This window comes from Globicephala melas, chromosome 7 (genome assembly GCF_963455315.2).
Source record: "Globicephala melas chromosome 7, mGloMel1.2, whole genome shotgun sequence".
Classification (NCBI taxonomy): Eukaryota; Metazoa; Chordata; class Mammalia; order Artiodactyla; family Delphinidae; genus Globicephala; species Globicephala melas.
This window is the reverse complement of record NC_083320.1, coordinates 71,156,966-71,182,646: the sequence shown is the minus strand read 5'-3', so window position 1 is coordinate 71,182,646 and position 25,681 is coordinate 71,156,966. Positions and strand designations below refer to the sequence as shown.

Here is a 25,681-nt window from a genome sequence, read left to right as displayed (position 1 = left end):
AGCATCTTTTCTGACCACAATGCTATGAGATTAGAAATCAGTTACAGGGAAAAGACGTAAAAAACACAAACACATGGCAGCTAAACAATATGTTACTAAATAACCAAGAGATCACTGAAGAAATCAAAGAGAAATCAAAAAACACCTAGCAACAAATTACTATGAAAACACGACAATCCAAAACCTATGCGATGCAGGAAAAGCAGTTTGAAGAAGGAAGTTTATAACAATTAAGCCTACCTCAAGAAACAAGAAAAATCTCAAATAAATAATCTAACCTTACACCTAAAGGAACTAGAGAAAGAACAAACAAAACCCAAAGTTAGTAGAAGGAAAAAATCGTTAAGATCAGAGAGGAAATAAATGAAATAGAAATAAAGAAAAAAATAGCAAAGATCAATAAAACTAAAAGCTGGTTCTTTGAGAAGATAAGCAAAATTGATTAACCATTAGCCAGACTCATCAAGAAAAAGAGAGAGAGGACTCAAATCAATAAAATTAGAAATGAAAAAGGAGAAGCTAGAACAGACAGCACAGAAATACAAAGCATCCTAAGAGCCTACTACAAGCAACTCTATACCAATAAAATGGACAACCTGGAAGAAATGGACAAATTCTTAGAAAGGTATAACCTTCTAAGACTGAACCAGGAAGAAATAGAAAATATGAACAGACCAATCACAAGCACTGAAATTGAAACTGTGATTAAAAATCTTCCAGCAAACAAAAGTCCAGCACCAGATGGCTTCACAGGTGAATTCTATCAAACATTTAGAGAAGAGCTAACACCCATCCTTTTCAAACTCTTCCAGAAAATTGCAGAGGAAGGAAAACTCCCAAACTCATTCTATGCGGCCACCATCACCCTGATAACAAAACCAGACAAAGATACTACAAAAAAAGAAAATTACAGACCAATATCACTGATGAATATAGATGCAAAAATCCTCAACAAAATACTACCAAACAGAATCCAACAACACATTAAAAGGATGATACACCATGATCAGGTGGGATTTATCCCAGGGATGCAAGGATTCTTCAATATAGGCAAATCAATCACTGTGATACACCATATTAACAAATAGAAGAATAAAACCCATATGATCATCTCAATAGATGCAGAAAAAGCTTTTGACAAAATTCAACACCATTTATGATAAAAACTCTCCAGAACGTGGGCATAGAGGGAAACTACCTCAACATAATAAAGGCCGTATGTGAAAAACCCACAGCAAACATCATTCTCAGTGGTGAAAACTGAAAGCATTTCCTCTAAGATCAGGAAAAGACAAGGATGTCCACTCTCACCACTATTACTCAACATAGTTTTGGAAGTCCTAGCCATGGCAATCAGAGAAGAAAAATAAATAAAAGGAATACAAATTGGAAAAGAAGCAGTAAAACTGTCACTGTTTGCAGATGACATGATGCTATACATAGAGAATCCTAAAGATGCCACCAGAAAACTACTAGAGCTAATCAATGAATTTGGTAAAGTAGCAGGATACAAAATTAATGCACAGAAATCTCTTGCGTTCCTCTACACTAATGACAGAAAATCTGAAAGAGAAATTAAGGAAACACTCCCATATACCACTGCAACAGAAAGAATAAAATACCTAGGAATAAACCTACATAGGGAGACAAAAGACCTGTATGCAGAAAACTGTAAGACACTGATGAAAGAAATCAAAGGTGAGACAAACAGATGGAGAGATATACCATGTTCTTGGATTAGTAGAATCAATATTGTGAAAATGACTCTACTACCCAAAGCAATCTACAGATTCAATGCAATCCCTATCAAATTACCTATGGCATTTTTTACAGAACTAGAACATAAAATCTTAAAATTTGTATGGAGACACATAAGATCCCGAATAGCCAAAGCAGTCCTGAGAGAAAAAAATGGAGTTGGAGGAATCAGACTCCCTGACTTCAGACTATACTACAAAGCTACAGTAATCAAGACAATATGGTGCTGGCACAAAAACAGAAATATAGATCAATGGAACAGGATAGAAAGCCCAGAGATAAACCCAACCACCTATGGTCAACTAATCTATGACAAAGGAGGCAAGGCTATACAGTGGAGAAAAGACAGTCTCTTCAATAAGTGGTGCTGGGAAAACTGGACAGCTACATGTAAAAGAATGAAATTAGAACACTCCTTAACACCATACACAAAAATAAACTCAAAATGGATTAGAGACCTAAATGTACGACTGGACACTATAAAACTCTTAGAGGAAAACATAGGAAGAACACTCTTTGACATAAATCACAGCAAGATCTTTTTTGACCCACCTCCTAGAGTAATGGAAATGAAAACAAAAAACAAATGGGACCTAATGAAACTTAAAATCTTTTGCAAAGCAAAGGAAACTACAAACAAGATGCAAAGAAAACCCTCAGAATGGGAGAAAATGTTGGCAAATGAATCAACGGAGAAAGCATTAATCTCTGAAATATATAAACAGCTCATGCAGCTCAATATTAAAAAAAACAAGCAGCCCAATCCAAAAATGGGCAAAAGACCTATATAGACATTTCTCCAAAGAAGATATACAGATGTCCAAGAAGCACATGAAATGCTGTTCAACATCACTAATTATTAGAGAAATGCAAGGCAAAACTACAAAGAGGTATCACCTCACACCAGTTAGGTGGGGCATCATCAGAAAATCTACAAACAAAAATTGCTGGAGAGGGTGTGGAGAAAAGGAAACCCTCTTGCACTGTTGGTGGGAATGTAAATTGATACAGCCACTATGGAGAACAGTATGGAGGTTCCTTAAAAAACTACAAATAGAACTACCATATGACCCAACAATCCCACTACTGGGCATATCCCCAGGGAAAACCATAATTCAAAAAGACACATGCACCCCAATGTTCATTGCAGCACTATTTACAATAGCCAGGTCATGGCAGCAACCTAAATGCCCATCAACAGACGAATGGCTAAAGAAGATGTGTTACATATATACAATGGAATACTACTCAGCCATAAAAAGGAATGAAATTGGGTCATTTGTAGAGACGTGGTTGGATCTAGAGAGTGAGAGTGAAGTAAGTCAGAAAGAGAAAAACAAATATCATATATTAACGTATATGTATGGAACTTAGAAAAATGGTACAGGTGAACCGGTTTGCAGGGCAGAAATAAAGACACAGATGTAGAGAACAAACGTATGGACACCAAGGGGGGGAAATGGCGAGGGTGGTGGTGGTAGTGGTGGGATGAATTGAGAGATTGAGATTGACATGTATACACTAATATGTATAAAATGGATAACTAAGAAGAACCTGCTGTATAAAAAATAAATAAAATAAAATTCAAAAAATGAAAAATAAAACAGGCACTACATTGTAAGGTGTTCTCAGAGAGCACTGGTTTAATAAATGTGACACTCCAGAGAGTAAAAAAAAAAAAATGAAGCCAAGGCTGCGTTCCCACCAATTCTCTCATATACATGGGTAATGTGATGGGCTGTGTCTGTTCCCAAATCCATTTATGCCAGTTGTACTAGGTATTGTAGTTTTATAGTTTAATTAAATTTTGAAGCAAAATATGAGTATGAAAAGAGAATTCTTTTATGAAAACTAAAAGCTTTGCAAAGACTCAATAAAGGCAAATAGCTAAAAATTCTGTTGTTGAGCAAGACAATTATAAATATTGGGGAAAATTATAAAAAATTAGGGCTTTGCACTCAGATTGGCTTACAGATATCTTTAAATTTTCACTCCACTAAAGACCATGAAACCAGTGATTTTGAAGGAGACCTTACGGATATGCTTTATGCACAAGACCAACAGGAAGCCATACTGAAATGAATGATACTGTCCCTATACCAAGACATTTGTGGATAAATGTATATTTATGTGTTCTAATGAAAAATAAAATGTCTATGCTACCTATGCATCTATCACTTTTTATGATTCCTTGCTGTAACTGATATTTTTGATTCCCTAACTGGAGATCCCAACTGAGTCAAATGAGAGTGCTTCAAATGCAGTATGATAATAACTACAGGATAATTATAGGGGCTACCACCCATGGAACTACATTTTTAAACAAATTCAGTTTATTATTAAAATGGAACAGGAAATTTACTTACTAATATGCGATTACAGATTATCTTCTAAAGCAGAAGATAAACAAATTGGTCTTCTTGCTCAATATCTCTCTAAACTTCCCTTGGGGAGTATAAAGTGAGGTAGCAACTCCAGGGAGTTTCTACTGAGTGCCAGAGTCACCAGGCTCTCTGATCCTTCCCTGTTGCCAGGAGGCGCTGCTTCACTCAGATGCACCGCTTGTTGGGCAGTGAGCAGAGAGACTGCTTTTCCTTTGCACCTTTAGGTGTCACAGGGAGTGAAATGGGAATAAAACAATTTTGGGTCCAACCAGAGGAGCCCTTGCTTGAAGACTGCAAGTACTGATGGCTTGGGTAAACACTGCATCTGTTCAGGGATGCTCAATCTTGAACAAATTTCTCAGTCTCCACAGAATCAAATTTTTAATCAGGAATGCCAAAGCTTTTGGTGACACATGAGGTAACACCCCTGTTAAGTTCCCATTCCTCCCTAATCCTTCCAGTGAGTTTTTCCTGATTCTGCCTTCTGTTCTGGGTCTTCCCCTCTAACCAAACTCTATAGAGGTAAGACTCCTGCTGATTCCTACATCTTTTGAGTTGGGTTTCCAGCTCCTGCAAAGCTCCACTATCAGAGAAGGTGAAGAGTAAAGTTTAAACAACCTCCTGGGGACATGACCTCATAAGTTGGGACTGAAGGAGCTCAGGTTAATTAATAAACTACCGGACAGAAACAGTAATAAAGTCGCAATTTCAGGGTTGGAGGAGGGGCAGAAAAATATGGAAAAGTTCCTTTAATAATTTGCCATATTAAATTCAGAATATTTGGAAAATACCCAGGATAATATATAATGCTTGAATTTAATGTAAATGAGAGACTTAGGAGAAATGAGAAACGGAAAACGGCATTTTATATTAGTTTTAAAAATCAATTTCCATTATTAAATAGAAGCCTGGGAAAAAATTGAAAATGGCACAGATCAGGATGTCTGTTTTTTGTTTTTTCAAAAAAAAAAAGGTATTGCTACTCATAATTACAAGAAAAGGATGACAATATTTTAAATGAGTAAACTTTGGCCCATCGTGCTCACTTCATGGTGTGAAGAAAACAGCACTTGAATGATTTTTTCCCTTAATTTGTCCTAAATTACAGCAAAGTGCTCTGCAAGAAGCAAGTGCTTGTGTTAATTAACTCTGAGTAAAGAAGGTCACTGGTATACATAGTACTCATTTTGTGGCTTTGGTTACAGATTTTCTTTTGCAATTAGAATTCTTCATTAGGCTTTATAAACACATGCAGATTTTCACTTTTTTTATCTAGCATTTTAGATTTAGGCACACTGTTATTTTTCTCTAAAAAACTTTAAAATTGCAACAGTACTAATGGAATTGACTTAAGAAATAAAACATGGTTCAACATATTTATAAGTACACCTAAAATATTAACCTTTTATATAAGCCTGAATATTATAACTGAATTTTAAAAAGTGCATACACTATTGTACTTCAAATTTTACAACATAAAAGTGAACAAATCCGAGTTTTCGGTCATTTTATACTGAGTTGTAAACATCAGAGATAAGATTCTGAACGCTGTAAATTCTTGTAAGTAATCCAAGGTACCAAAAGTTTCATCTTTAGAGAACCATGAACAGCTAAGTCAATGTTTCTAAAATAGATATAACTTTTAAGTGTTTATTTCTAATGTTCAATTATAAAACCTTTAGTTTTTTCCAATATAAGCCAATATTTTTATGCCTAAGAATTAAGAGAGCCGTAATGTGTGTTAGTTATGTTGCTCATATAACACGTGATATAATATAGACTTTTAAACTGAAATTGTTTATGGAAGTAAATAATAATGCCATGGTATGATCAGCAATGCAGATTTACTCACCCTTTCCATTCCACTCCAGTAATAACTAGGAAGAACTATAAACAAGTTGGCTTTAAATAGATTTAGCCCTAGTTCAAAGGTAATAATGTTTGCCATTCTTGTGATTGTCTTTTTTCTGAGGATTCAAAAGTTAAGTGTATGCAAATTCGGTACATCTTTTCTTCATTATTGGCCCAAAACTAAAAACTTTCTTTCTAACTCAAAAAGATATCAAAGAAATCTGTTTTATCTAAAATTTTCTACTATTTAATAGGCACTACTCTCTCTGTCAAGCTTCTTTCTCTACCTGACAGAATTAATCAGTACCCTTTTTTTCTGATTCTTTTCATCTTGTTTATATTTGTATTGCATTATATTACACTTATTATTTACATATTGCTCTTCCTCTGAGACCTCATGAGCACAGAGATGGGGTTTTGTTCATACTGCCACCTCCAGAACCTAGGGCCCTCTCTGGGCCACTGTAGGCTCTCAATAAATGTTTACTGATCAGAATTGCTTATCAATGTTGTAACCACTCAACTCTGCTGTTGTAGCCTAGAAGTGATCATACACAATAAGTGAATGAATGAGGATGGCTGTGTTCCAATAACTTTATTTACAAAGACAGGCAGCAGGCTGGACTTGGCCCTGCCAATTGCTGCTCTTTATCGTTGTTTTGAGGGGTGGAGGAAGAGGGAATAAAGATTCCAACCATGTATAGTAATAATCACCACAAAGTTTCTTATAAATGTTGGCAATAAGAATTTTGTTGGATGTAACATTTTGAAATACCTCCCAATGCTCGTTCCCGAAGAACAAAGAGAAAACTAAGCAAGTTTTGTTTTTTTCCCCTTCTGTACTTTGTCTACCATGAAGACTAAGCCATTAGGTTGTAGTGGATAAGCACAAGTGAGAGAATTAGAAGTGCTGATAAGACACTATGGAGGTGAAATAAAAGAAGAACGTAGAGGCCAGAAAGCAAATAGAAGTAACCGTGGCTGACAAGACCTATGTTTGTCCAAATCCTCCACCGGGTGAGCTGTTATAGACGGATTGAAGAAAAGTTGGGTTTTTCTTCCTTCTCATTTGGGGCAGGAGAAAAGAATGTCATACAGCAGTAGTCCTCAAACATTTTTGCTTGCATACTTCCTAAAAGAATTTTGAAAAAAAATGTATATCGCTTCCTGCCTTTCTAATTTGACATCTAAAATTTTTTATAATTAGGATGCAATTTTCATCAAATTATAATAACATTTAAAAGTAAACACGTCATGTCACCCTTTCAATATATCCAGTGGAATCTAATATCATAGCAGATTTTTAACTTTTTATTTTGAAATAATTTTAGATTTACAGAAAATTTGCCAACACGGTACAGAGAATTCCTATACACCATTCACCCAACTTCCTCTAATGGTACATATATAAACGTAGTACAATCATTAAAACTAAGAAATTAATACTGATACAGTACCACTAACTATAGATTTTAATTTCACATTTTTCCATTATGTGCATTTTCCATTCCAGGATCCAATCCAGGATTCTACCTTGCATTTAGTTGTCATGGCTCCTTATTCTCCTCCAATCTGTGACATTTCCTCAATCTTTCCTTATCTTTCATGACCTGGACACTTATGAAGTCATCAGTTATTTTGTGTAATGTTCATCGATTCGGATTTGTCTGGTTTTTTTATTGTTAAATTGGGATTATACATTATTTTGTGGTGGATACCAAAAAAGTCGTGTGCCCTTCTCAGGGCATCATTCTAGAGGATACATGATACTGATGTGGCTTATTACTGCTTAAGTTAACCTTGATTACACGATTAAAGAGTTTTCTCCATTGTAAAGTTAGTACTTTCCAGTTGTAATTAATGACTATTTGGGAGGCACTATTTTAAAGCTATGAACATTTCCCGTTTCTCCTTCAACGTTCATCCACGAATTTTAGCACCCACTGGTGGATCTTGCCTGTAACAATGATTACTGTTGTATTTTCCTAATGGTGATTTTTCTCTCATTCCTTCTACATTTTTAATTGGGATTCTTCTGTAGAAAAGAACTGTTGCTCCTCCCCGATTTACTTATTTATTCATTCATTTATTAATTTACATTAATATGGATTCATAGATATTTATTCTATGCTTAAAATCCAGTACTATTTTTATTTTGTTTCTCAAAGCGTTCCAGTTTTGGCCATTGGGGACTCCTTCAGGTTAGTCCTATGTCCTTTGGACATGACCCCATCTTTTTGTAAGCATTTCCTTACTTTCTAGCATCACAAGATATTTCAGTTTCATCTTGTATTTTTCCTGCCCCAGATCTGGAATCAACCACTTCACCGAGGAGCTCTCTTTCTTTTGATTGGTGATACCATGATAATTTGAATTCTATCATAGTCTATTTAAAGATAGAAACACACAGAAACAAGCTCTTAGCAGTCAGAGATTCTTGTTTCTTTTTCTGTTTAGTCTTGTATTTCCATTCTAATCTCCACACAGAATTTTATCCTAATATTTTTATTCTTGAAACTATTTTATTCATTTCCTTGCCATATTTGCCTGTAGTAAAATATGTATATAAGTTAAAATTATTTTTAAAAATTTCCCTGTGAACATAGGCAGTGTTATACATTTTCTTCTGTATTGAGTTGCCATTTCAATTACTATCAGCACACAGTTGATCAGACCAACATGAATATATTACAATGCTTAATAAATAATCAGTATATATAAAACTAAAATGTTATAGGTAATGCATCTCTTAATGAAATGGATGTATCATAGAAGAAAGTAATTAATATTAATTAAAAATGGCTAGGATGAGCCAGGATTCAGCATGAATTCTATTCCCGCACTCCCTTTCTTTTGTAGCTATATGTGCTGAGAAAATCTGGCAGAGATTGCTGGTGCTCACTGTCGTCCATTATCCTCTCCTTCCTGAGCACACTGGGAGACCTCCCAGACTTCCTTGCAGTTAGGATGGACCCTGTGAATAACTCTGGCCAATGATATGTGAGCGGAAGTGCCATGTTGTGTTTCTAGACCCAGAAACTTGAGTTCTCTACTCCTTTTAAAAATGACTATCAATTTTGCCTGTTACTCTTTCACTTACGGGCACTTTGCTTTACCTGGCATACAATGTAAGGTTTGGAAAAATAAAATATTGTTAATTTCATCATACTTTTGTTGATACTACTTTTCTATTAAAATGTCTTTATATGAATACATGTTTTAATCAGAACACTGGAGTTGCACATATAATTCATCCAATTGAATGAAAATGTTCATCATAAAACTTAATTGGTAAAGCCAATCTTCATTGTCAAAGAAATGATCCAAATAAGACAATGTTCAAAAAAAGTCTGATTTCATTTTGCAATTCAAATAAGCATGATAATACTCATCCCCAAAGCTCAGTTAGAAATCTAAGATAAATAAAGCGCAAAGTCTTGCCATGAGCTCTTAGCCCAGATAAGGTAACACCTCAGGGTCTTATCAATAGCTGCACTGTCTTTACTTTGCTTTCCCTAGATTTTCTCTCCAGAAATAGTCTCTCATAATAGACAGGGGCTGGATGAGATAAAGTCTCAAAGGAAGGCAGTTATCTTTCCTGCAGTTTATATATATATATATATATATACACACACACACACACACACAATGCATATTTAGACTATCCTAACATGGGGCAAAATAACCCTTTTCTAATCCACCACTTCATCCTTAACAGAAAAATGTATGAAAACAGAGGAAGACGTGAGAATTTACGTGAGAAATTTCACTGACATCATTATTTTGAAATTTTGTCTTTGTCCGGTGCCATGGAGGATTTTACCAAGAGAAGGCATCTTTTTTTTTTTTTTTTGAGGTAAAAAAGGACATTTCTGCAAAAAGAGGTGGGAAAGAAGAACCAGCATGACACCTTGATCTCAGGCAAGTCAATTCTAAGAAAGAATATATATAAAGGTTAATGAGTCTGGAAACTGAGCTCCTTAAAAATATTGGGGCTTCCCTGGTGGCGCAGTGGTTGGGAGTGCGCCTGCCGATGCAGGGGACACGGGTTCGTGCCCCGGTCCGGGAAGATCCCACATGCCGCGGAGCGGCTGGGCCCGTGAGCCATGGCCACTGAGCCTGCGCGTCCGGAGCCTGTGCTCCGCAATGGGAGAGGCCACAGCAGTGAGAGGCCCGCGTACTGCTAAAAAAAAAATATATATATATATATATATCCATGGCCCTGTATCCCTTGGAAGTCTTTATGTATCCACAGGGTACATATTCTCAATTTAAAGACTGTTAACTTAGAGAATGTATTTCAATAGCCCATGGAAGCTACATAATTAATCGAAGATAGATCTCTAACTTCTTCTGTCAGGCAGAGGTAGGGGACCCACTGAGGCAACCAAGGCCTTAGGAGATGGAGGACCTACTATTTAGGAGGAGCCTGGACCAATGAATAACTGAAGTCTTCCTGCAACCCCATGTTAGTGTGGATGAAAAATAAACCTTTGCTGTGTTAAGCCAATGAGATTTTGGGATTGTTTGGTCCAGTATCAGAGGTGACATGGCAGAGGTGACATGGCCTTATTGCCAAGAACTGTAATGTCCAGGTACGGAACTGAATGGGAGTCACAGCCAGGGATAAGGCAATGCCAGGGAAAGCCAGGATGGGGCCAGTCCAAAGAGACTAGACTACAGGTTACACCAAATACAGACTTCATAGAGACGCCAGTAGAATTCCCAGGTGTGGGCCAGACAGCTACCATCAGTGGACACCAGATAACACAGACACAGTCAGTTATCACCTACTCCCCACAGTACCACAAGGACACAACAGGTTCTCATACATCCAACCACCATTTTGAGGAGGGAATGGAAACTCCGGAAGACTGAATGTTTATCTAGTGAGACCATGTAATGCATCCTTGATAGGGAATGGAACTTTCAATAGAAGAAACATTTAAACTGAAAGAAGACTGTTGGAATTGGAAGAGCGCAATATACCTTCAGTTGGAAAAATCCAAGATTTCCTATTACTCAGAGTTATAGAAAATAATTGACTGTTTTCTGGAGGGGGCACATTAATTACGTGTGAATGAGTTTGTGACCCTACTACTTTTTTCTTTTCATGTATAGCATGAAATCTAGCTCAGATTAAAAATAGTTGTGGAAGAAAGTTTTTAAAAGTGCACGTATGTGAATAAAACAGAGTATTTCAGTAATTCCTATTTCTGAAATTTCAGTAATGGGAAGCAGCGCGTGATCTGTCCATTAGGATGTGGTTCAATACTAAATATCAAAGTACAGAGCACTGACAAGCAATACAGTTTTTTTTTTTTCCTGCAGAACCACTTTACTAATGACATACTTTGTCAAATTTTTATGTGTGACTGACTACTCAACTTCAATATACCTTGACTGGAAGGATAATTGATTAGCAGTTTTTACCAAGTCCACTAAAAAGAACAGAACTTTAATTTCACTTGACAGATTATTAAATTGAGCTTTTATAACATCTGGTTAGTCCAAGCCAATGTTTCCTTTGAGTTATAAATATACAACTGTCACATAATGTAACATCTTAAAAAAAAGTCCCCAAACAAACAAAATTATGGAAGTAGATTGTCTCAGTGTGTAAACTGCACAGCAGTAGCAAAGAGCTGCTTTTGGAAGCTGTATTAACTGTTTCAGGCTGCAAGGACTTCATTCTTAGGACACGTTCTTCAAATCGTATTTCTAATGATGATAGTTTTCCACTCAGAAACTTATTCATACTTTCTCCCAAGCTCCATCTTGTGACTACTTGTCACCAGTTTTGAGGCAGCTGGTTGTAATAACTAAAATGCACACTCTAGGGAGACTCCCCCAGTTTCTCTCTATCACAGAACCTTACTTAATTTTCATGACCACCTGATATTTTCTTCTTATGCATTTCTTTACTGGTTTACTGTAGGTTTTCCTTCATTCAAAAATAAGTGCTCGCCCCAATACCTCCAATTTCTAGAATGGCTCTTGGTTCTTAACAGGAACTCAGTAAACATTTACGCAATGAGTAAACTTTTGAACATTGATTATGAAGTCCTTTTACTTTATAAGAAATTAATGAAGGAAGATCAAATCTGTGAGTTTTAATTTATGGATAGTATCATACTTTTAATCATTTTTTCCTGACTGCATGAACTAGCCCAATGCAAATGGAGTCGGTTCCCCCAAACCCTAGTTTACTCAATAGAACTCCCCAAATAAACTCCTTTATATAGCAAAGGTATCTAGATTACTGCTGAAGAGTAATTTATTTAGTACTTGTCTTGTTCTGATGAAACTGTAATTCACATCTTTCATTTTTCCCCTTTAAATTCAAGTTATTTATATCTTTTGGTTATTAGAAGTGGTATATATACATTTTATACCTTTAGTCTTTGATAAAGCTTGTGAATTTTAACAGTATTAGGATAACAATAAGTCCCTCTGAGCTTATCTATAAGATTTTTTAACTATCTAACTTTGTCATCATTTAGTAATTGATGATTTTAGGCCACATTGCATGTTTGCTTATGAAATTGTGCTGCTAACCAAGATTTTTACTACTTAAAGAAAGGTTATTTTTCTTCTCCTTTAGTTTGAGAAGTCAGAACTAATAAAAATGAATGTCACCCTAAATACTAGTATAGAGCCCAGAACCTGTGAGTTTTAAGCTTAGAAATTAGTGTTTTCCAAACCCTGCTGTTAAACTGATCAAATTAAAAAACAACAAGAAACCTCTCAAAAGCCTTTTCTTTTTTCCTCTCTTATACAAGTGTAGGACTTTAAAATTTGTTTTGCTTTTCTCTGCCTCTCTCTTTTAATGGAATGAGTATTGGCAAATGTCTGAATAGATATCAGATTAGTTTTAAAATTCCCAAAAATTTTTGGTAGAAGCATATTAATGCAAAAACTATTATTCACATTGGTTTGAGAGTTTTCATTTGGGAGTTTCTTTTAATAGTTTTTGTTTTCTGAAGAATAGCCATTGTAAAATCTCCCCTTTTAAAGAATAGATCACAGTTCGAGGAAATGAATAAATGAACACCTATCTGATTTGGTTACAATTCAAAACCAGTAATCATTTTAAGAATAATTAAAATGGTGACACGATTCACATTAGAGCGGCATCTGGTCTGTAAAGGAAAGTACTCTTCTTTACTCATTCTCATGGCCGTGGCATCCTCTCACTTCATTATTATTGGTCATTCTTCTCAAGATCAGAAATGAGAATATTTTCTTCTAAATTTACTGTACTAAAGTTGGTTGCAGGATAGTAAGGATTTCCAAACTGTGCAAGTCTCCTGAAGATACCACTATTGTGCTTGTATATGCAGAAGGAAAGTGTGGAAATTGCCAGAATTACTATCAGTGTCACTGCTACTGCAAGGGGTATAATGCTGTGACTTGGTCCTGAAAGAAGATGAAAAAAAGAAAACTTCAATGACAAGTAGTAAGATAGATACTGTCACATAGTTACTTTTTTTTTTTTTTTTTGCGATATGCGGGCCTCTCACCGTTGTGGCCTCTTCCGTTGCGGAGCACAGGCTCCAGACGCGCAGGCTCAGCGGCCATGGCTCACGGGCCCAGCCGCTCAGCAGCATGTGGCATCCTCCCAGACCGGGGCACAAACCCGTGTCCCCTGCATCAGCAGGCGGACTCTCAACCACTGCGCCACCAGGGAAGCCCGTTACTTTCCATTTTATTATTTCTATGAAAAATCAAAACTTTCACTACTGTTCTAAACCTACATTTTCCTGGATCCTCCTTTACTGTGTGAATATCTAAAACCAAATACAAAAAATACTGAGATGAAAATTTCCTTTTAATCAGCAAAGTTATGTCATTGCTTATAGCAGGGCTCAGCAAATAATGGTCCATGGATCAAATCTGGGCACCTGTTTTTACAAATGACGTTTTATTAGAACTCAGCCACACTAATAATGTCTCTATTGTCTATGGCTGCTTTTGTGCTGCAAAGGCAGTGTGACAGAAACCATATGGCTCCTACAGCCTGAAATATTTACTATTTGGTCCTTTAAAGAGAAGTTTGCTGACCCCTGATTTATAATAATCATTATTAGTGCTCACAAACACATACACTGCTTTTTTTTTTTAAGCTGAAGAATCCCTATCCAGTTTCAGCACGGTGCTGCATTAAAAATATGAGTAAAATATAGTCCCTGCCTGCAAGGAACTCAGTTTTGTTGGGATCTGATGTGGAGTTGGTCCAGCAACGGTAACGTCCCTGGCTTTTTGCAAAGATTAAAATAATCAGGACCTTCTCACCTTTTAGATCTCAAGAATCTTGGGAAATGAATAATAGCTCCTCCATTCAAAAAGAGGGTTCCTGTTTGAGGATTTTCTACTGTAAGAATGTATCTTTTCCAAGTAGACTCTATATCAAAGTTTGAACTCTGCTATTTTTGCTCTAAGCAAAGATCCAGAGAAATATGTAGGGAATGACCCAGAGGCAGAGCAGTAAAGGATTTGTGAGTGGAGGAAGTGCCTTAGTGCACTACTTATGCTCATTCACTCTTAAAAGAAATGTCAACATTACCAATAGCAAAAATACACTTTAAAAAAAAAAAAAAAACCTCGATTTTGCAATTTTAAAATAATATTGTATAATTTTGCATAATATTATTGAAAACATGTAGTATTGTGTATGTGTAAAGATACTTTTTAAAGAAAGACTGTTAAACGAGTATTCATTCTCAGGATGGAGGCAGCGGGCAGGTATAGAAGGGGCATATGGAATCAGAAAATGTGGAGTGTAGTTCTCCATGTAGCCTCAGTTTGGACAAGTATCTTTCTCATCTGTAACATGGGAATACTGTATCTGCTTCACTGCCTTGGAAAGTTGCTGTGTAGGATAAAAGAGGTGTCTTATGTAGTACAGGAAGCTTTAAAGTCCTGAAGAGACATAAGATGTTTCTGATTTGTTCTTGATAGTCGAATGCTAGCGGTTGCTTGGCCACACTAATAGGTTAGTCATGGTTTCCACACAGAGTTGATATCTACACTTTCAGAGCTTCAAGGTTTGGTTCCCACACCTACCAGTTTTTGCTCTAATTCCCAATATCTAATCAGTCACCAAAGCCTGATGATTCTCTTTTCCCATTTCCACCTTCCCTTTTTTGTTTCCAGTTCTATCACTCAAATTACAACCGTCTCCCTTTACATCAGATGGGTGTGACTCCACTGTTGGTGTCTCTAGAGCATGTAGGTGTCCCCTGCATCCTTCACCATGGAGTTCAGCTCTTTAGCCCAGCACTTTCTGTGGATGGATCCTACAGTAATACGGTTTTATTCCCAACACCACCTAACGTGGTCCAGTCGAAGCTCATTCTCAATTTCTGCCTTTAGTCATTCTGGACCTTTTATCCAATATTCCTTCCCTCCTCTATTCTCATTATCTTTTGCAATTCCAAAGACTCATCCCCTCTATGAAGTTGTCTTCAGGAGCCCAGGCCATATCAATCCCTCCTTCTTTGTTAATACCTGCATCTAGAAACTGTTGTGATTACTATAAACACCTTCCCACTGTTAATGATCCTTGTTAATGTCTTCTCTTAGAAAGCTCTATTATTTGCAATGGACTAGAATTTTCTGGCTTATATTTCTAAAATTATTTATAATCACCACAACCTAAGTATGTAGCTCAAGATCAAGTTATATGACTTTTATAGTATATTATGGCCTGCAGTAGAGAATCGCATCTACTTATCCACAACAAGGATACCTAGACCTGAATTATATTTCCTGGGACCAAAGATGGAGCTTAAAATTCTGAGTAGAAGCTGCCAGAATGAGGGTTGCTGGTTTACATTCCCAGCTCTATTTGCTTGAGGTGAACTTCTTTTTTTGCCCATTAAGTTAACAGCTAGGGTGACACAAGAAAGTCATAGTCTTTGATTTGATTTATAATGATTTTTTTCCTTCATATCAGAGGAAGGAGCTGAAATGTTCTCCGACTTGTTTGATGTAAAACAAGACGACAATGTTAGAATCTATCTGAATACTCTCTGAATACTTAGATTTTAAAAGCTTTAAGTGCTAAGGAGGTGGGTCAACTTTAGTCAAGGTAGAAGCAAAATGAAGATTTACTTTCTAACTTTACCCACCTGCTTCCATTTTACATATAAATCCTTTTTTGTCTTGACATGAGGATAACTGCCACACTCCTTCGGGAATCCTCAGGGCAACACACAGATGGGGTTTGACGTGGTCCATCTCTGGCTTCCTAATACCCCAGTTTGACTGGTCTGCGAGAGTTCCATCAAACCACTTTATGGTTTCATCTGTGGAAAAAATGCTAACATGAATTATGTGCATGGTTATCAAACATACTAAGTCTGGAATGAACCTTAAAAAGCAGCCCCTAAATTTAATGAGACTCTCTCCTTATCTGATGCACTAACAGTCATGAACTCAACATCAAAAGGTAGGTATAAGTGAAATTGCCTTGTGAACAACTCTCTTTATTTTAGATATATTGTTCTAATTTAGTTCATTCAAGATATCATGTTTCTTAATGTAACAGTTTGAATTTGAAATATTCCCTGTCATAACAAACAATTTAAAGAAATCATTTAAAGTCCTAACAGCTATATCATTACAAAGTAGATAACTTTCTAAAATAATTTTACAGTGAGTTTCTTTTTTGTTGTAAAGTGCCCCTTAAAATTTATTAGATTTATAGATAGAATAATAAAATTTGTAGTTTGAACTTAAAAGCTTAAAGAAAAAAAAACTTCATTACTTCAGTGTACTGAATATCTTAGAAATCAAGTAGTTGCAAACAGTCCTTTATGAGCACAGAGTACAATGAGCTTCTTTAAAAAGCAAGCCAGTGGTATACCAAGGGGTGGGGGCAGTGGTAGAATCCATCCATGTGTAGGTGATAAGGATTTAAAACAAACAATAAAACTAAGCATAAGTCAGTCAGCTTTTTATTATCACCCTGTGCTAGAAGTTTTAAGCAATGTCGGTGATTGAAATACTCTTCCTTGCCAGCATGGACCCATCCTCTACCTTGGTACACCACTGTAACAAGTTCTCTATACCAGTTAAAGTAATTTTCTTTACAAGTACTTTCAACAACCATCAGTTACATAAAGAAAAGAATAGCATGCTCTCATCTGATTACAAACTCTGGTTTTTATGAGTAGCAAATAACAGTTCTACTAGCACTATTTATCACTGAAATATTTCCATAACTCTGTTGTGCTCTTATAACATTTAGAAACCTGGGGTATTTTCAAGTAAATATGGTTTGGTATCTATGACTAAGTCTGTGAACACAAAGTTCCAGCCAAGCATCTTCATAATGCAAGATTAAGTATGAGATAAACTTGTTTGTTTTCATTTTTGGTTTTCTGGGATTATTTCAAAGGGCAAGAAGGTATAAAAAGGGGTTAGCAATGATGTCTTTGGAAGAAATGGCTTTAGGATTTATGATATTTTTTTAAACAGCAATGTATCCAAGGAAAGTTTTCTGGTTTGCAGATGCCATTTCCATCAACCTTGACCATTGTGTATTTATTTATGCCCTCTCCTCTTCTCTACCCAGTCACTTACTGTCACCATCAAATTGAGCATTCAGCCAAACCATCTTGACAGAAGAACTGAAAGCTAAAAGCTGATCTAGGAGAAATGAATTTTCAGCTTCATCTTTGATTGTTAAAAGATTAGATCCTATAAAAGAGACAAACAGCAAATGAATAACTATTTGTGTTTACATGTAAATACAATTAAAATAATGTCTTCTATACCATAATTCATAAAGCTCAGGCTTTAATGCATGTAAATCAATGAAGTTAGAACACTCCTTCACACACCATACACAAAAATAAACTCAAAATGGTTTAAAGATTTAATATAAGACATGACACCATAAAACTCCTAGAAGAGAATGTAGGGAAAATATTCTCTGACATAAATCATAGCAATGTCTTCTTAGGTCAGTCTCCCAAAGCAAAAGAGATAAAAGCAAAAGTAAACAAATGAGACCTAATTAAACTTATAAATTGTGCATAAACAAAACAAAAAGACAGCCTATGGAATGGGAGAAAATATTTGAAAACAGTGTGACCAGCAAGGGCTTGGTTTCCAAAATATACAAACGGCTCATATAGCTCAATATCAAAAAAAACACAACCCAGTCAAAAAATAGACGGGAGATCTAATTAGACATTTCTCCGAAGAAGACATACAGCTGACCAACAGGCACATGAAAAGATGCTCAACATTGCTAATTATTAGAGAAATGCAAATCAAAATTATACTGAGATATCATCTCAATAATATCGAGATGCTATCCAGTCAGAATTGCCATCATCAAAAAGTCTACAAATAGTAAATGCTGGAGAGGGTGTGGAGAAAAGGGAACCCTCCTACACTGTTGGTGGGAATGTGAATTTGTGCAGCCACTATGGAGAACAGTATGGAGGTTCCTTAAAAAATGAAAAATAGAGTTACCATATGATCCTGCAATTCCATTCCTGGACATATATCCAGAAAAGGTGAAAACTCTTAATTTGAAAAGATACAGGCACCCCAACGTTCATAGCAGCACTATTTACAATAGCCAAGACATGGAAGCAACCTAAAGTGTCCATCGACAGATGAATGGATAAAGAAGATATGGTATATATACACAATAGAATATTGGCCATAAAGAAGAATGAAATAATGCCATTTGCAGCAACATGGATGGACCTAGAGATTATCATACTGAGTGAAGTAAGGCAGACAGAAAAAGACAAATATCATATGATATCACTTATATGTGGAATCTAAAAACATGAAACAAATGAACTTATTTATAAAACAGAAACAGATTCACAGACATAGAAAACAAACTTATGGTTACCAAAGGGGAAAGTTGGGGGAGGCATAAGATAGGAGCCTGGGATTAACAGATACATACTACTATGTATAAAATAGATAAACAACAAGGTCCTTCTGTGTTGCACAGGAAACTATATTCAATATCTTATAATATCCTATAATGGAAAGGAATCTGAAAAAGAATATATATCTATATATCTAACTATCTATCTATCCATATCTGAATCACTTTGCTGTACACCAGAAACTAACACATTGTAAATCAACTATACTTCAATAAAAAAATTAAAAAGCTCAGGCTTTGAAAAGTGAAAGTTTCCATTGTTAATAAGTAATTTTTGATTAGAATTTTAAAAGTAGTATGACATTTATTAAAAGATACAAGCTTGTACTTAAAGAATAGAATATTAATTTTCAGGAACATTAAAGATTCATAATTCAAATTCATTCAAAGGGAACACTTTTTTGGGAAAGTGCAGTATCCTGAGATATTGTCTTGGGTTTTTAATTGTATACTGGACATTGAACATTTTAGCCATCCCCCAAACAAACAAATTCAATAATATTTACTTTTTCAATTCTTTTTGTTGCCTCTAAAATCACTAAATAATCAGACAAATGAAGAAAACTACATTGTTTACTGAAATGTCAAGAAGGAACACATTGAAAGCATTTTACCACAACAAAAGAATTACCTTCCTTTTTGCAAAATTCGTGAGCAGCCTCAAAACTCGTACTGTCTAAGATGGTAGAAAAACTGTAGCAATTACTTTTGAATTTTATCCAGGGAATAGATGTTTCTGAGCACAACTCTGGGTATCCAAATGGTCTTGTTTCTATGAACAAAGTGAGTTATGATTTCAGGGTGGTGACTGGGTTCACTTATTGAGATAAACATTGCATTACATTCTATGAAAGACCAAGATAAATATATATAATGAGATTTTCATGATAATACTCTGAAAGAGTGGGTTTAATGTAAATGATTACAAAACTGGAATGGCTTATAGCATGTCTGGCAGAAATAATCTTTTCCTACACATAACAGGGTATATTAATGCATAGCTTCATAGGTTTAGTTTGGGTGTTATCTTTAATATTTACAATTAGTGTCCTAAAGGTTGGAAAAACTGGGGGATGTGATTCAGAGAAATACTGGCAGCTGAATGAAGTTGGTAAAAGACACTTCCAAATGCACAGAATGTGTTCCATTCAGTGCTGAAGATTTAGTAAATCCTTACCTGCTAGTCAACTTAGAGAAAATAAAGCATTCAATAAAGTAACATATCATAACATAACATAACATTAGTATAACATAATATATCATAACATAGTATAACATATCATGACATAACACAACATATCATAACATAAGAAATCATATCATAACAACATATCATATCATGACATAACATAACACAACACATAACTAAGGGGAATTGGGGGAAGTCTTTGTTTCAGAGGGCAAGCATGAGAGTCAGACGCACCCACACTGAGATCCTAGGTGCATGGCTGTGGGTATGTTACCTATCTTCCGCACACTCCCACACACGTAAAAGAGAGCTAACAATAACGTCTTTCTTACAACTTAAGAAGTTAGGTGAGCTAGTGCCTGTCACTTAAGCACTCAATAAATGTAGCATTATTAAAAAAAGAAGGATAACTTCATGGTGTTTTAGAAGGAGAATTAGCTTTCCCAATACATAAGGCTATCATTTATATTTTTGTCCTGAATTGTTTTGAGCTGAACTTACATAATATATGTGCTATTTGACTTATAGTATCCAGAGAGTAAGTAAATACATGCACACTTGCTAAATGAGAGATTTAAAAAGAAACCAGTTAGTGTTACGGAAATTTCTTTTTGTACACCATAGCAATCAAAGGAAAGGGGACCTGATTTAATGGGATAAACACGACATCAGAGATCAAGGAAACTTGGCTTCTGCTCCTGGTGCTGTTGACAGACATCTGTGAGATCTTCAGGAAGCTATTTAATGTTCTGAGTTTAAGTTTCATCTTTAAAATAATGCTCTTCTGGTTGGGCGAGGTGAACATTCAGTGTAATGAGATACTATTATCATTACTGTCATGTTTTATATATACATATATAATATAAATACAAATATTATTACCATAATGGTGATGATGATGCTCTAGAATCCTATTAATCTTTGACTTAAACATAAATCTTCAGTGGTATTCAAGGTCCTCCACACATGCTCCTAACCTACGTTTCTAACCTGATTTCCTACCTCTCTCTTACCAAAAACCTGCCATGCAGGAAAATCTCAACACCAGCTTTGCTCAGCTACATGCCCAGTCCTTTCTTCCTCCCATGTCTGCCCAAGCTTTTCTGCTCAGAATGCCTCTCCATGTCCCATCATTTCCTGATCACACCCATTCTTCAAGACCAATCTCCACAGTCCTGTCCTTCAAGAAGGCTTTTTGCTTTTCCCCGAGTGGATCTGATGTGTCCATTTTCTTGCTAACCCCCCACAGCACTTGCTATGGCTCTTATATCATTTGATAGCCCTGCCTCATGTAACACTTATTTGTACATCACCTACCAGACCGAATACTTCTCGAGGGCAGATACTTCTTACTACTTTCCCTCACAGCTCTTGCTTAGCACAGTGCCTTGCATACAGTAGGTTCACAGTATTTCTTGAGTTGAATAGAATTGAACCTACCTGTGGGCACATGACAAATGGCTCCTTGCAGATATGACTCACAGGCTGTGCTACTCCAGTGTCCACTGGTGTCGGCGAAAACACAGTCACCCAGGAAGGATGACTCATCGTCTTTCCAAAAAGTGAAGGAGGATTTGGTGCCATCTGACCAGTCAAAATTAAGACCATTCTGTGGAGGGAAACTGAGCCATCATTTCCTTGCCATGAATGCTGGCAACGTCACCCAATGCTGTCTGAGCAGCTCTCACTTCACGCATGGATTTATATTTCCACATCTAGACTTATATTTCAGGAAGTCTAGGACAGCTTGTGGAAATGGCCTGACAAAAAGGACTATCTGCCATAAGCAATATCTTCTTTAGTTTTGGGGAATCCTTGGTTCCCTCCCACCATAATTTCCTGCTAAGCAATCAGAGTGAAGTTGAATCAATATCTTGTTCTTTACACCAAAATAAATTTAAGATTGATCAAAGATTCATACATATAATTGAAAACATAAAAGTGCTAAAGAAAACTTGGCTAAATATTTTATACTCTTGACATGGGAAAAATCTCTCCGAGTCTGATAAAAAAAAATCCAGAGGCCATAAAGCAAAATTGACTGCATAAAGTTAAAAATTCTGTAATACAAAAATACAATAAACAGCCATGAAATACCATCCTTTCACCTATCCTACTGGCAAGGATTAAAATTTTGACATACCCAGTGTTGGCAAGGATGTGAAAAAACTAGATGCTATCATACACTGTTGTTAGCATGTAAATTGGCACAAAATTTTAGAGGGCAATCTGGCACCATCCCTTGTTAAAATTTATAAAGGGTACTTAGCAACTTCATTCCTGGGGATTTATCCTACTTGTACAAGGATATTTGTTGTGCATTGTTTGGAGTTGTGAAAACTGGGAAGAACCCAAATGTCCATTCACATGAGAATGATTTAATAAATTGTGGTATATCCATATATGCTGCTGTCTCAAAGAATGTATTAGATTTTTATGAGCTGACATAGAAAGCTGAACAACGTATATTAAATTCAAAGCAAGCTTAAGGACAGTATATATAGTATGAGCTCATTTATATTTTAAAAAAATATACATACTAATCCATTATGTGTATATATATATGCATACACAGAAACTTTCTAAATGACACACAAGAAACTGTTTACGGTGGTTAACTTTGAGGAGTAGAACTAGAGGTCAGGATAGAATAGATTTACTTTTCGCTATTTGAGTGTGTAATACTTTTATTTAAAAAAAATTAAAAATATTACTTTCCAAACCATTTCCCTAGAGGGGGAAAATAACGCACATGTTAAATTCCAAGGGGTACTGAATTAATTAATAACCAGATTTCTATGCAGGAAGCATGATTCATTTTTCTTGGGGATTCTTTAAAGGCAACATATTACCCAAACGCAGGTGCTTGAGTTCAGTATGTATTCCAGTGCACATATAAGTCAGTATCCTGAAATTTTTCAGACATCTTCAGAGAAACTTTGAAGGGCATGAATTTCCAGAAATTAGGCAAGTAGATGTTTACCCTAAAAAGGGACACCTTTTGTAGTTATATGCTGCTCATGAGGTTGGTCGGTAGTTATTGTATAATCCAATTACCTAAATGTTACATTTACTGTTATATCATGGCTTTTTTTTTTCTGTGCTAATTTCAGTGGCTATATCACTAAGGATGTAGATATGAAACTTAATTATGCAAGGATTGTCCAAGGGATTTTAGGACACCTACATCTTCAGTGAACAGTCCAATCCAGTGGGCATGTCCTAGCCGGTTGAGGATAACAGTGAGGAAAGACTGATGGTACTGGTCTGTAATGCTGACCAGTTCTGCTCCGTGCATCAGGCAGGTTTTTAGTGCTGTATACCAAGTCATATTTGCATTAATTATTTTGTAAGTTCTGTTTCCATATTCTAAGGTATTGGGGATTGGGTACATATCAGATGTATTTATACTGTGTCCAGAAGTATCTAGAAAAAGAACAATAAAAATTATTTGTAGAACCTGGATGAGAAGGGGGAGGCAAAGCTTAGCATGGATCCCTGTACAATGACCCATGCTGTCGTTAACATCAGAGTTTTTCTTCCCAGAATTGACTATTTCAAACTGAAGACAATACCTGTAAGCATAGGTGATACTAAAGAATGAAAACACTTAGGAAATTTAATGAATGAGTTTTAAATATATATATAAACATATATTGAATCATTTCTAGATTTCCCAGTTTTGACAATCCCTTGTCAAACTGACCACTTTTTGGTGGAACTGATAGGATCTCCTTAGGCAATCTTACTTCTACTAGGTACACTCAGCCTAACGCATGCCGCTGGCAGAACTTAATACTTACTAACAGAATATTAACATATATAATGTAGTCAAACACTGCTTTGCAAACACAATTTACAAGTGCATATTCTCAAATATAATACTTTATTAAACTTTTGGGACTGTATGATAGTTGCTATCATGTTTAATGCTAACATATATAATTTCTAAAGAGAAGTTAAAAAATAAGTTAATGCTTAGAAATACATACAGTTCTTAGAAACCATTACTATTAATATGTCACCTATCAGAGTCAAGATTTATAAATTAAAAGACAAGGTTTTCCCACACATGATCATTGGTGCTTTGTATAAATGAGTGGCTGTGATCAAGTGAGAACCAAGCTCATGTGTTACATACAGATGTTTCCTCTTTACTAAGTGCATTTGCCTTTTTGTTCTGTACTATCTTTAGGCCGAGTTTAGGCATCCTAAAACACACAAAAAAGATAAGCATTTCTCAACTGTCTGATCCAAAGTGGCTGGGATTTCTCTCTGTATACTGGTTTTTATCACGTTTGGGGTTGAAAAGGAGCATGGTGGATAGGTCCGAAGACCTGGGACTCGATCGCAGTCCTGACCCTAAATGGCCAAATTAGTTAATCTCTCTAAACTTTAAATTTCTGCTCTGTAAGAGATTACTAAGGCCTTCGTTAGAGGCGTGTGGGTAAAATTCAAGGAGATATGCACATAGAGCACCTACTGTAGGATGTGGAACACAGCAGGCACTCAATAAATGCTGCGTCTTGCTCTCCTCTCCTCTTCTTGTCACACTCTCCCAAATAAAAATGGCAGGGTGAGGCTTTGACTTTTCCTGAAACTGTTACCTCAGTATAGCAGTAGTACATATTGTAAAACCAAAGTAAAATTAATCTATTCACCAATTAAATTTTGATGGACCACACTTTCATCATCTGTTTTTCTTCGTAGAAGTCTGTTTGCCAGCTGATGTACCAAGACTAAATGTTATTTATACAAAACCAACATAATACCAAAGTAGCCATTTAAAAATGATAACAATTATTAACATTAAAGTAACTGAAATTCTTTGTATGTGTGACCCAAATACCAATTTAACTGGTTTTCCCCACTAAGACATGCCCCTGTATTTTCACATATATGAGTTTCTCCCTATGTTATTGATTTCATCAAGTTTCAAAACATAAGTGATTTTGAGCACTATGATTTTGCCATCTGCTGCCCTGAGAAAGATCCACTGGAAACCAAGTTCAAAATTGGGGGTCTTGACTTTGCCCTTGTCTCTCTTTTTATTCAGATATCTTTATTCTTTCAGGCAGCTCAAAGAGTTTAGGTTCGAAACCCAATGTAAACACATACTCACATGGCACACAAAGAAGAGGAGTCAGAATTTGGATATTCACTGTAGACTACAAGAACTTGTGTAGTTGAATAATAATATAATAGAAACAATAATAACAAAAGCAACAATTGTTTGTTAAACACATACTAGGAACTTGCTAAGCATTGTATATATGTAGAGTCTGTGAGATAGTTATTATTCCATTTTACAGATGCAGAAATCAAGGTTCAGAGAAGATAAGAAACTTGACTGACAGTTTATTTATAGAGGTGGAATAGGAACTCAGGTGGGATTTGAACTCCACCACCACTGCTCTATACTATCTCCAAAAGAACGTAAACATTGTTAGTCCCAAAAATATCAAAGAGAGAAAGTGGTCAGAGAGTACATTTCAAGAAGAGATCAACATCAAGGTCCTAGAATAGAATCATTGTATTTGAGACAACTTGAGTATGTTACTTATTTTTCCTAAG

The 25,681-nt window shown here is 35.8% G+C and overlaps 1 protein-coding gene across 1 annotated transcript in view; it reads right to left on the bottom strand.

Moving 5' to 3' along the window:
• Positions 1-7,283: 7,283 nt before the first annotated feature.
• PLA2R1 (phospholipase A2 receptor 1) overlaps positions 7,284-25,681 on the bottom strand; it is a 120,164-nt gene continuing 101,766 nt past the window's right edge. Inside the window, exons 24-29 of the mRNA XM_030852660.3 lie at positions 23,295-23,533; positions 21,548-21,716; positions 19,550-19,690; positions 17,583-17,699; positions 16,127-16,303; positions 7,284-13,412 (exon numbers count right to left, since the gene is read on the bottom strand). Of these exons, the coding sequence (XP_030708520.1) occupies positions 13,198-13,412; positions 16,127-16,303; positions 17,583-17,699; positions 19,550-19,690; positions 21,548-21,716; positions 23,295-23,533 (1,058 nt within the window). The 3' untranslated portion in view covers positions 7,284-13,197. The remainder of the gene's footprint in view (positions 13,413-16,126; positions 16,304-17,582; positions 17,700-19,549; positions 19,691-21,547; positions 21,717-23,294; positions 23,534-25,681) is intronic.